We start from the raw sequence: 11,575 nt of genomic DNA on the forward strand, positions 1-11,575 counted from the left end.
AATTTTAAAGTTTCAGTTTTTTTTTAAAAAAAGAGATATAATCAAAGGTGGCCTGTATGTTGATTTGAGAAAAATATGAGGAGGTTTTCGCAAAAATTGCTGAGAGGGTCTCTGGAGTGCGGGTTGATTTCCGAAAAATCGAAGGAGTTTTTCAAAAAATGACCGCGGCTCGCCCGATCTGGACCGTCCGCGCGTCCGATCAAACGGCCGTGAAAAGCCCGTGACGTGGCACGCTGGCTGGCCACCTTTTGGAGGCAGGATTCATATGTAAAGATTGACAACATCCCTACAAGTGGTTAGTCAAGCGCCCTCATTGTACATGGTCTTAACATGTATGTGTGAGGGTTGACATATGTGCTATGTATATTTTTAAACGTGAACTGTGGTCTTAAGTTCTTCATTTGATCCTATGGGCTGTCGAAAAGGTGCAATTAAAGAAGCTACAGTCTATGAGGGGCTCATTTTAACTCTAAGACTAATCTCATTGCATTGCATCATACACCCTCCATTCTAAATTATAAAATGTTTTGGACTTTCTACACACATATGCCCTGTTCGCTTGAGCTACTTTTTAACCATGAAACATTGTTTTTCTCTCACAACATTTCAGCATAAGCATCAGCATAAGCCAAATTCTATACACTTAGATATATACTATGTCTAGATACATAGTTAAAACAACGTATCTAGAAAAATCAAGATGCCTTATAATTTGATGAAATGGAGTGAGTACATATTAAATGAGGGCCATGTAGAATCTTTTGGTGTCATATCAATTAATTAAATATAATTAAGAGAAAAAAGCTATAACATCATGGTGATATAGCTTGGCTTCGATTTTATCCCAAATCCAAGACTAGCTTGTAAATTTTGTTTAATTTTTTTCACATTCAAAGACACAAACCGAGGGCAATTAATTATTTTAAGTGGCCTAGCAAATAACGAAAGCGATACAACATTGTAGAAATTGCTTTCTACATGTCAATTTAATGATGCCATAGTGGTATGGTAATTTTGATTATAACATCATGGTGATATAGCTTGGGTTCGATATTATCCAATCCAAGAGTAGCTAGTAAATTATGTTTAATTTTTTTTTTCAGATGCGTAGACACAAACATAGGACAACTAATCATTTTAAGTGGTCTAGCAAATAACGAAAACAATACAACATTGTAGAAATTGTTTCTACATGTCATTTTTACGATACCATAGTGGTATGGTAATCTTGATTATAACACCACGATATAGTGCATTGAAAAGGATTACGAAAGGATGCATTTTTAAAAAAAACAATGTTGAAGCAACATCCATGGTTATCCTTATCCAACGTAGATTAAAGCTCATACATAGTACATCCATTACGTTAATGTTTTTTAAAAAAACATACATTACGTTAATTATACAAGAAAAATTAAATAAATACATATCCCTCGTGATACAAACCCCTCTGGTTTTGCTCTCTCGGCCCTTCGCTCTCCCGGCACCCTGCCCGGCTGCCCCTGCCGTGCCGTCCATCCCACAGCCGCCCATCACCGGAGGACGACGCATCTATCCTCTTTTCCCTTGCTGGCATCCTCGCCTAAGGATGGCAACGGGGATGTACCCGTCGGGTATCGTCGGAACGTTCTCTTCCCCGCTACGGAGAATTCATCCCGTTCCCGTCCCCGTTAACTGTCTTGGGTATAGATTCTTGCCCATCCCCGTACCCGTCGGGCATCGGTCGGGTAACAGATACCCGACGGGTACTGCATACCCAATAAACAAGAATACTTGGGATCGTAGCTTTGCAATCGGAGACGTTTCTTCTTCACCGGGGTATAAGTGTCGGAGTCTCGGAGATGCCGAGGAGAAGGAGCGAGGCTGCGAGGATGACGAGCAAAGGTGGCAGAGAGACTGAACTGAGGAAGCGAGGGGCACGAGCGCTCGTGAGGCTGGTGTGCTTGTGCTGCTGGCGGAAATGGTGAGGAAAAATTGAACTAGGGTTTCTAGAAAACACAAACTATATATATGATTGTTCAGATTTGAGCCAAAATACCTATGTTGAGCATTTTGGGCCTAATACTCGCATGACAGCTCAAATAGTCTGGTTTCCCAACGGGTAACGGGGACGGGTAAACAGGGAACGTTCTCGTATCCGTTATACCCGTCGGGGATAGATTCTTGTCCATTTAAATACCCGCGGATAGAGATATAATCCTATCCCCGTTTTCTAATGGATCCCATACCCATCGGATATCAGCTATCGTGGCCCGTTGTCATCTTTATCCTCGCCGCTGTTTAAACCCTTTAACGGCTTCCCCTCCCACCGCTGCTCAGCTCTACCCCCATCCGCACCCTTCCGTGAGCTCAGCCTCTCCGCGCGCGCGCCTATAAATGACAGCCCCGCCTCCCCGTCTCCCTCCAAGTTCAAACGCACGCCGCACGCTCGCTCGCAGCCGGCCGACCGTGGCCCCCACCGCCACCATCGCCCGCCTGCCGCCGCCACTGTCCCGCACTCCCGCTCGGGATTCCGTCCTATCGCGGCCGCTGCAAGCCGTTGGTAATTAAGCTGCGACTGCGATAATGGGGAAGGGGGCGCTGGGGTCGAAGCGGAGGGTGGCCGAGGGCGGCACGGAGACGGAGCCGGAGGAGGAGGCGGAGTACGAAGTGGAGGAGGTGCGCGACCACATCGCCTCCTCCCGCGGCAGCCGCCTCGCGCTCTTCGGCTCCGACCTCCGCCTCGGCCGCTTCCGCCCGCGCCGCCGCAGCAGGCGCCGCCCGCTCGCCGGGGAAGGTGCCGTCGAGGGCTTCTTCCACGACCTCGTCATCCACCCCGACAACAAGTACGTGATCAACTCTCCTGTCCCCGCGATCTCGTTAATTTGCTCTCGAAGCTTCCGCTTCCGGTTTCGCGCGCGCGCTGGCTGTTGCTGCTTTTGGAAGCTGACGGCGGCGACGCGGCGCGCTAGATCGGTCGGCGTCCTCCGATCGGATGGCTCCCGCGAATCGCCAGAATTGTTCGACCACGACCACAAAAACCCAATATTATATTTTTTTATAAATAAAAACTTCATCCTCTGCATATACTATGTGTCGGCGGATAATTACCAACCACGAATGCCCCAGCGGTGAATGTGAATCTCCCGAAAATTACTCTTTGTTTTTATATTTGATGAAGCTTTTGGTTTGATCGATTTGACGCGTCGGTTGATGTTGTGGATCACTACACGGCATTCAGCTGATGGTGAACAGAGTGTGCATCAGCATCCCAGCCGCAAATTTCTCGTTAGTTGATGATGAGCTCGCCAGCTACGCAAGCTACTACTAGGTTGTAGTTGGACAGCCACCGCGGTCACGGGGTAGGCTTTGACGCCCACACAAATATTAGCCTTGCTTTAATTCAATCACGCTGCTAGCTATTTCTGCACAAATTTTTTCCTTTTCGTTTCTGAATGCAGAGTTTTGTGACAGAGTCACTAGATATAGCCAAATAACTGAATAAGCCCCTGTATTGTTTCTCAAATCGATTGGGTCAGCAAATATGCTTTCTAGGTTCCACATAGCTCAAGAAAAAATGCTTGCTAGATTCTGCATAATTAGAATTAGAATTGGTTAATACTAACATGACAACTTGAGGTTTAAAAAATCCCGGCCACCACTTGATTTCGCATTTCTGCTAGCAGAATGAGCACACAGAACAAAATATGTGTTGGGCAATAGAGAGAAAAAGCATGCAAATAGACGAGAAGAAAAAAACTGAACGCTAAAAATGAGTTATTGATCTCTCAAAAGAATGATCTGAAAAAAAGTCGCTTTCAGTATGGAAAAAAAAAAACCCTCAGTTAAAGAGCAAGCTGTATGAAGCATTCAAATTTTCCCAGAGATTGCTTTGCTACCTTTCATGCTTCTATATGCTAGGATCTTTTTGTCATCAGGCAACATCAAAACTATATTTAAAGCCTCTCCCAAAGTGACATTCTTTTTTATTTATTTATCATGGCGTAATGAGCTCATACTGAGAGGAACACAGGATCTTCTTAATTTCTGAATAGTGAATACAATAAACATGAGCTTAATATCCCGGGCGGGCTATCAACATCGGTTTACATGTGTGCTTAGATGTTACCAGCAACGATCAACCACTATTTATAAATAACTCTAGTATATAAAACGTTCATCTGCATGCTTATCACAATAGGACAACTAAGCTATAGCTTATAAAAACATCCTTCCCCATGAAGGCCAACCAGGTGTACGACAACTGAAGACGTTAAGCACTCCGAGTTTGATTTGGTTACTTGGCTGATTTGGACGGATGGGTTTGAACGGGCCTAAAGAATTCACCAGGATGCCCGTAGCTGTTTTGGACTCTTACCGAGAAGCCGGTAGTTTATCCTTTGCTGAAGCATCTGGAATAGCTATTTTGATGCATAGGTTGCCACTGTAAGGTCATGTAGTGATCTCCTTGACAGCTAAACTGTTCGTGTTGATTGGGACTTCCGTAGTTTTGATTAGTGGTGATCTCGCATAATCAAATCTGAGATAGTGATAGTTTGCATATTTTGGAGTTTGACCACCATCAGCATGACAAGTTATGAATATGAGGCCAATTGTTTGTGGATTTGGTGAATTCATTTTTTCTTTACTGAGGCTACTTACTAATTAGATCAATACTTGTTAGAATTCCTTTTAATATTTAGTATGTCACTAATGTCCTGCACGTCAAATGACTTGCACAACTGACAACACTCCATTAATATCAAAATGTAATTTTCTGTTCAACCAGATGTTAGTGTAGGCGTCGGATTAAAATTATTTGCATGGTAAAAGAAGTGAAGTGTTCTTACTTCTTTGGCTCCTTATTTCGCCCTTTCCTAGTGATTATGAAAGAAGATGAGGTGCTTCGCATCATCCGTATAGCGTCACCCAGATTTATATCATTTCAAATGGTCCTTTTTGTGATAGTTTATTGCCAGCAGGATCATTAGATGGGTGCAGAACAAGAGGATCCCACTCAGCCACTTCGATCACCTCAGACATGTGCATGTGCTCATAAGAATGGGATGTGTGTATGAACTCACCTGGAACCAATTTGGTCTACCTACTTTTTTTTGACCTAACTAGCAAGCAGCCAACGAACAGTATTTTTCTCTCACAACAAATAAGCCAACAGTACTTTCAGCCATGACCTAACTTGCCCCGTTCGCTTGGCTGATAAGCTATGGCTGAAAGTACCATTGGCTTATTTGTCGTGAGAGAAAAATATTGTTCGTTGGCTGAAAAAGTACGGCTTATAAGCCAAGCGATCAGGGCTGTCTCTCAACATCATACCTTACTAAGCTACAAAATCATATGGCTGTGGTGCTAGTGAATTGAACATTTCCTTTTGCTTTCAATAAAATATATTTTTGTCAACTTGGAGCCTGCTTTACCTAAATCTCACAAATGTTGAAGCACTATAAAGCCAATTACCTAAATCGATTGGCCAATTTGTGGTTTTCACTTTGAGCTTCATGGAGAGCACTGAGGCTTCCCTTGTATAACGTTATTAATGCTAATTCATGCCATTCTAGCCAAATCTTAGAGTGAAATTTTATTACTGTCTAAACGTGTATATGCTCACAAGGATGATAGTTTACTGAACTTATGAATTACTTTTGGATTTTCTTCAGGTGGTATCGATTATGGAGCAAGTTCATACTGGTTTGGGCAGTGTACAGTTCCTTCTTCACGCCCCTAGAATTTGGCTTCTTCAGAGGGCTCCCAAGAAACCTCTTTTTCCTGGACATAGCTGGACAGATTGCATTCCTTATCGACATTGTTGTGAAATTTTTTGTGGCATACCGTGACCCAGACACGTATCGAATCGTCTACAATCCCACTGCTATTGCCCTCCGGTATTGCAAATCAAGCTTCATTTTTGATCTTCTTGGTTGCTTCCCATGGGATGTTATCTACAAGGTTACTCTCTTGCTAAACAAAACTTTGAGCTCGTAAATTCTGGATTGGTGTTTATGCTGTAATCAACTTTTCGTTTTTCTGTTATGATTAATTCTCTCATGATGAATTCCATAACAGGCTTGTGGAAGTAAAGAAGAATTAAGATACCTGCTGTGGATTCGCTTGACACGGGTTACAAAGATTACAGAATTCTTCTGGCGTTTAGAAAAGGACATACGTATCAACTACCTTTTCACTAGGATAGTGAAGCTCATAGTTGTGGAACTCTACTGTACACACACAGCAGCCTGTATCTTCTATTACCTGGCTACGACACTTCCTGAATCAATGGAGGGATATACGTGGATTGGGAGTTTGCAGTTGGGGGACTACAAGTTTTCACATTTCAGGGAGATCGATCTTACCACGCGCTATACAACATCATTATACTTTGCCATTGTCACCATGGCAACTGTTGGTAAGAAACTAAGAATTGGTCACCTAATTTTCCAACACATAACTTTTGCCACTCCATTTTCATTTGTTTCTGAAAATCTTAACAAAACTATTTGTTTAAAGTAACTTAAATGTTCTTTTTTCCTCTGCAGGTTATGGTGACATTCATGCTGTCAACATCAGGGAGATGATATTCATCATGATCTATGTTTCCTTTGACATGATTCTAGGAGCTTACCTGATCGGTAACATGACTGCCCTCATCGTGAAAGGCTCGAGAACCGAGCGGTTTAGGGACAAGATGAAAGAAGTGATCAGGTATATGAACAGAAATAAACTTGGAAAGGAAATAAGAGAACAGATCAAAGGACACTTGAGGTTGCAGTATGAGAGCAGCTACACTGAAGCTTCCGTCCTTCAGGATATCCCTATTTCTATCCGTGCAAAGGTGATGAGCTGCAATTTTCTTATGTTTCCATCGTTCTGTGAAGTAGATCTGAATACCATACTTCGGAATTCAGAAGACTTTCCTTCTATACTACATAGCACATGAATACTGATGACAAATTGTATGGCACTCGCAGATTTCTCAAACACTGTATAAGCCATATATCGAAAGCATTTCACTGTTCAAGGGATGTTCCGCAGAGTTCATTCAACAGATTGTAAGTGTCCTCTCTTTCATCCCAGTTATGTATGTTGATCTAATATATACTCTGCCGAATGAACTATATGGTAGGAAGAACTCCTCCAGCAGAGTACTTTTTAATTGTTGTGATATTGTTACCAATCCCAAGATTTATCTGTCATGTTCTGCTGTATAGGTCATCAGGTTGCAAGAGGAGTTCTTCCTACCCGGAGAAGTTATTTTGGAGCAAGGAAGTGCAGTCGATCAGTTATACTTCGTCTGCCACGGTGCACTGGTGAGTTCACGCCCATGAAAAACCGTCAAAGCTTCGATTCAGTTTCTGTAACAATCTTATGCTTTAGTGAATTTATACCTCTGTCTGAACTGAAACATGTGCTTGCTGTCTGCAGGAAGGTGTTGGCATCGGTGAAGACGGACAAGAAGAGACTCTGCTAATGCTGGAGCCAGAGAGCTCCTTCGGCGAGATCTCAATCCTCTGCAACATCCCGCAGCCCTACACGGTCCGCGTCTGTGAGCTCTGCCGGCTTCTGCGTCTCGACAAGCAGTCCTTCACCAACATCCTGGAGATCTACTTCGTCGACGGGAGGAGGATCCTGAGCAATCTCTCCGAGGTACATAGTCTCAAACGGCTCTTGTCTGTTCCACATTGAATTCTCCGAGGTACATGCGTTCATTTGTGACTGGCTGGGTGCAGAGCGAGTATGGCGGACGGGTGAAGCAGCTGGAATCGGACATCACGTTCCACATCGGGAAGCAGGAGGCGGAGCTCACCCTGCGGGTCAATAGCGCCGCCTTCTACGGCGACCTGAACCAGCTGAAAAACCTGATCCGGGCAGGGGCTGATCCCAAGAACACCGACTACGACGGCCGCTCCCCTCTGGTACCAGCAAAATGCCTCTTGTCAATCTGTCATCGGCGGGCAGTAAACTGAGATCAGCTCAAGATTGTGATGTGATCCGCGTTTTCCTCGCAGCATCTCGCGGCTTCCAGAGGGTACGAGGACGTCGTGCAATTCCTCATCAACGAAGGCGTCGACATCGACCTTACCGGTATGCCGCCACGCACTATCCAGTGCCATTGTCACCCCTGTTGTCTTCCAGCTTCGTTTCTAGGATTATTCCTACCAGTTTGATCATGTCATGTTGACATTTTTTTTTCACCAGACCAATTTGGGAACACGCCGTTGCTGGAGGCAGTGAGGCAGGGGCACGAGCGGGTGGCAGCTCTGCTCTTCGCCAAGGGCGCCAAGCTGAGCCTCAAGAACGCCGGCAGCTACCTGTGCACGGCGGTCGCCAAGGGGGACTCGGACTTCATCCGGCGCGCCCTGGCCAACGGCGCCGACCCAAACTGCAGGGACTACGACCACCGCACACCGCTCCACATCGCCGCCGCCGAGGGCCTCTACCTCATCGCCAAGATGCTTGTCGAGGCCGGCGCCAGCGTGTTCGCCACGGACAGGTAACATCAAAGCTTGATCTAGTTAAGCCAAGTTCGCACTAGCTTCTAGATTATAATGCGAGTTTGGCGCTATAACAATGCGATGCGGCCGGTGTGCAGATGGGGCACCACTCCGCTGGACGAAGCCCGCAAGTGCGGAGGCCGCACGCTGGGGGCGCTGCTGGAGGAGGCGCGGGCCAACGAGCTCGCTATGTTCCCAGAGCGCGGCGAGGAAGTCAGGGACAAGATGCACCCGCGACGGTGCTCGGTGTTCCCGTACCACCCGTGGCGGGCGGCCACAGGCGAGGAGCGGCGTATGGAGGGGGTGGTCCTGTGGATCCCGCACACCATCGAGAGCCTGGTCGCGTCGGCGCAGGAGAAGCTCGACTTGCCTGGCCCGGCTTCGCGGCTGCGGTTGTTGTGCGAGGACGGGGCCAGAGTGGTCGACGTCGACATGGTCAATGACGGCCAGAAGCTCTACCTGGTCGGAGGCGAGGACGACGATCAGAAAGATGCTCAGTAGATTGGGCATGGTGTTTTACGTCACCCTTTCTTCTCGCGTAGCATCCTCTGCATGGCATTGCATGCTTCTTTTTTTCACCCTTGCATGCCGGTTGTTGTTTTGGCTATATATATATATATATATATATATATATATATATATATATATATATATATATATATATATATATATATATATATGGAAATTTTTTCCTACTACCTATGAGTAACTACTACCTCCCGGTAACCATGCACTGCCCACGCGGCCACACGTTCAAACTGTTTATAAGCCCGGGTTCCCTTGCGGATCGGTTTCCTCGTAAAGGTTCGGCCGAAGCAGACAACGCGTAACTTATGGGCCGATCCAAGTATATAAAATAACAGGTCAGACGGGCGGTCCAGTCATCGACCGGAAGGTCAAGCCGAGGAGGAACAACGCCCGCTTGTCGACTCTGGCCCACCTCTCCGACTGGAGCGCTCACTTCGGTCTCCAGCGCCTCCGGACAGTCTCTTCGACTGGAAGGCCTGACAAAGCACTACCTCCAACTTCGACCCCACGTCTCCGACCGGGGTATGCAAAGACCCTGCTCACTGCTCTTCTCCGACTAGCGCAACCAGAGCCGACTGGGACCAACCGACCAGGGACGCCCGCCCGGAAGGGACCAGGGAACAAACGGAGAAAGCAAGGCAAGGCGCTCAAGTCAAACCATGATACCAGGGACTATACCCTGTCACCTACAGGAACAGTACTCTACAACCGCCCTGACACAAACAGTATTGTAGGCGCCGATATTTTTCTCTACAGTATTGTGGGCGCCGTTAACTCCCATACGATAAGGCCCCCCATATGCTTCTGGGCATCGACAGTGTTGTGGGCGCCGGGATTTACCGTACCAAGTGAACATGGTGAAACTCCTCACATGCCTCTGGGCATCAACAGTATATGCAGGTGCCGACATCTGCCATACCCAAAACAAGACGACATAACCTCTCACATACAACCGACATCCAACAGTGTTGTGGGCGTCTACCATCATCCTGTACCCACCGGCGTGGGCAACAAGACTTAGAAGCATACGAACTCTTTCTCTCTCACTTGTAAGGCCATCCCCTTCATCTATAAAAGGGGACGCGCTCTCTCCTAAGAGACTAAGTGGATTCAAGTTCATACAAGTTAATCCAGATCGATCAAGTTCACTAGCTCACAACCACAGAACCGTCAGGTTCTGACGTCAAGCACACGCTTGAACACTTAGCTCATAGAGGAGCTCCTGTCGCTCTCGGCCCTTCCGACCGGACCTCTCGTGCACCCCATCTTTCTCCTCGTTTGTAACCCCACTGCAAACTTTGAGCACTTGAGCTCAGGAATAAAGTCACCGACCGACTCAAACTGGATGTAGGGCACGTTGCCTGAACCAGTATAAACCATGTGTCATTGAGTGTTAGGCCACCTCCGATCACAACGTACGACAAAACTATAAATATTTACTTGTTGGTCACTTTCTGCACCGACAGTTGACGCCGTCCGTGGGGAAGACGTTGTACGTTCAACACTTTTTGGTCATCGGATGGCCCACTTTTCCAACACCCTCACCGTGGCGGGCTCTGGCGATTCGATTCGCTTTGGCTCACTCGAATTTCCCGCGCTCCCACCTGTTGGGATGTGGGTTCCACCCGTCTTTGAGCCATCCCAGACCTTCCTCCTTGGAAGTCTAGACTTCATCGCCGACCGGCTCGGCGTACTACACCTCCGTGAGGAGGCACTCGTTTCGGCACCCGTTAGAGGGGCGCCCTCCATCGACTCCAGGACGCACAACTTCGAGGACATGGCATCTGCGCTTCATTCCGAGCAAACTCTCTGCTCAAACCCCGCTCTGAGTAATATCCATATTGTTATTTACTTACTATTCTCTATCTTCCGCCGATTAACCGGAGGGACCCCATTGTCCCCGACGTGACTGCCATACGACCGGTTCCCCTACGGCCTCACATCTCCCACAAACGCGTACGCCCGAGGGCTTCAAAGGTTGCCGACGTTGCCCCCCTCTCACATCCAAATTTGTGGGGATGGCGAGCAACGCCCCCACCTGTTTCCTCGACCTCATGGATGACGATGTTGACAGTGACGGTGAAAGGTCCTAGTATGGCTAGAGGGGGGGGGGGTGAATAGCCTATTTAAAAATCTACAAATCAACTAGAGCAATTTGATTAGTATGACAAAGGGCGAAATGCAAACTTGCTCTAGCTCTACAAGGGTTGCAAGCCACCTATCCAACAATTCTAGTTGCAATAATTACTAGACACACAACTTGCTATGATACTACTCACTAAGAGCTCTCAATCTTGCTACACTAAAGAGCTCCACTAGATGAACTTAAATAACAAATCAAGCTCTCAATTCTAGTTACACTAAAGAGCTTGCCATAACTATTTTGCACGAATATAAAAGAGTGAGTAAGATGATTATACCGCCGTATAGATGGATGAACCAATCACAAGATGAAGATTAAGCCAATCACCGGGAGAATGCAAATGACAAGAGACAACCGATTTTTCTCCCGAGGTTCACGTGCTTGCCAACACGCTAGTCCCCGTTGTGTCAACCAACAC

At 46.6% G+C, this 11,575-nt stretch overlaps 1 protein-coding gene across 1 annotated transcript; it reads left to right on the forward strand.

Annotated features, from left to right (window-relative positions):
- The first annotated feature begins 2,366 nt into the window (after window positions 1-2,366).
- On the forward strand, window positions 2,367-9,111 carry LOC136528319 (potassium channel KOR1-like). The gene is made up of 11 exons (XM_066521267.1): window positions 2,367-2,825; window positions 5,655-5,943; window positions 6,061-6,400; window positions 6,531-6,826; window positions 6,963-7,043; window positions 7,203-7,301; window positions 7,417-7,638; window positions 7,722-7,907; window positions 8,001-8,076; window positions 8,191-8,485; window positions 8,585-9,111. Exons 1-11 carry the CDS (start codon window positions 2,566-2,568, stop codon window positions 8,985-8,987), a joined length of 2,547 nt encoding a protein of 848 aa, XP_066377364.1. The 5' UTR covers window positions 2,367-2,565; the 3' UTR covers window positions 8,988-9,111.
- The last annotated feature ends 2,464 nt before the right edge of the window (window positions 9,112-11,575 follow it).

Source organism: Miscanthus floridulus, chromosome 19, assembly GCF_019320115.1.
Source record: "Miscanthus floridulus cultivar M001 chromosome 19, ASM1932011v1, whole genome shotgun sequence".
Classification (NCBI taxonomy): Eukaryota; Viridiplantae; Streptophyta; class Magnoliopsida; order Poales; family Poaceae; genus Miscanthus; species Miscanthus floridulus.

Bases quoted from the DNA above. Each gene is read 5' to 3' on its own strand.
- LOC136528319 (XM_066521267.1), top strand. From the start codon at position 2,566: ATGGGGAAGGGGGCGCTGGGGTCGAAGCGGAGGGTGGCCGAGGGCGGC. The intron at 7,044-7,202 runs GTAAGTGTCCTC...TCTGCTGTATAG, and splicing joins CAGAGTTCATTCAACAGATT to GTCATCAGGTTGCAAGAGGA. The intron at 7,639-7,721 runs GTACATAGTCTC...GGCTGGGTGCAG, and splicing joins TCCTGAGCAATCTCTCCGAG to AGCGAGTATGGCGGACGGGT.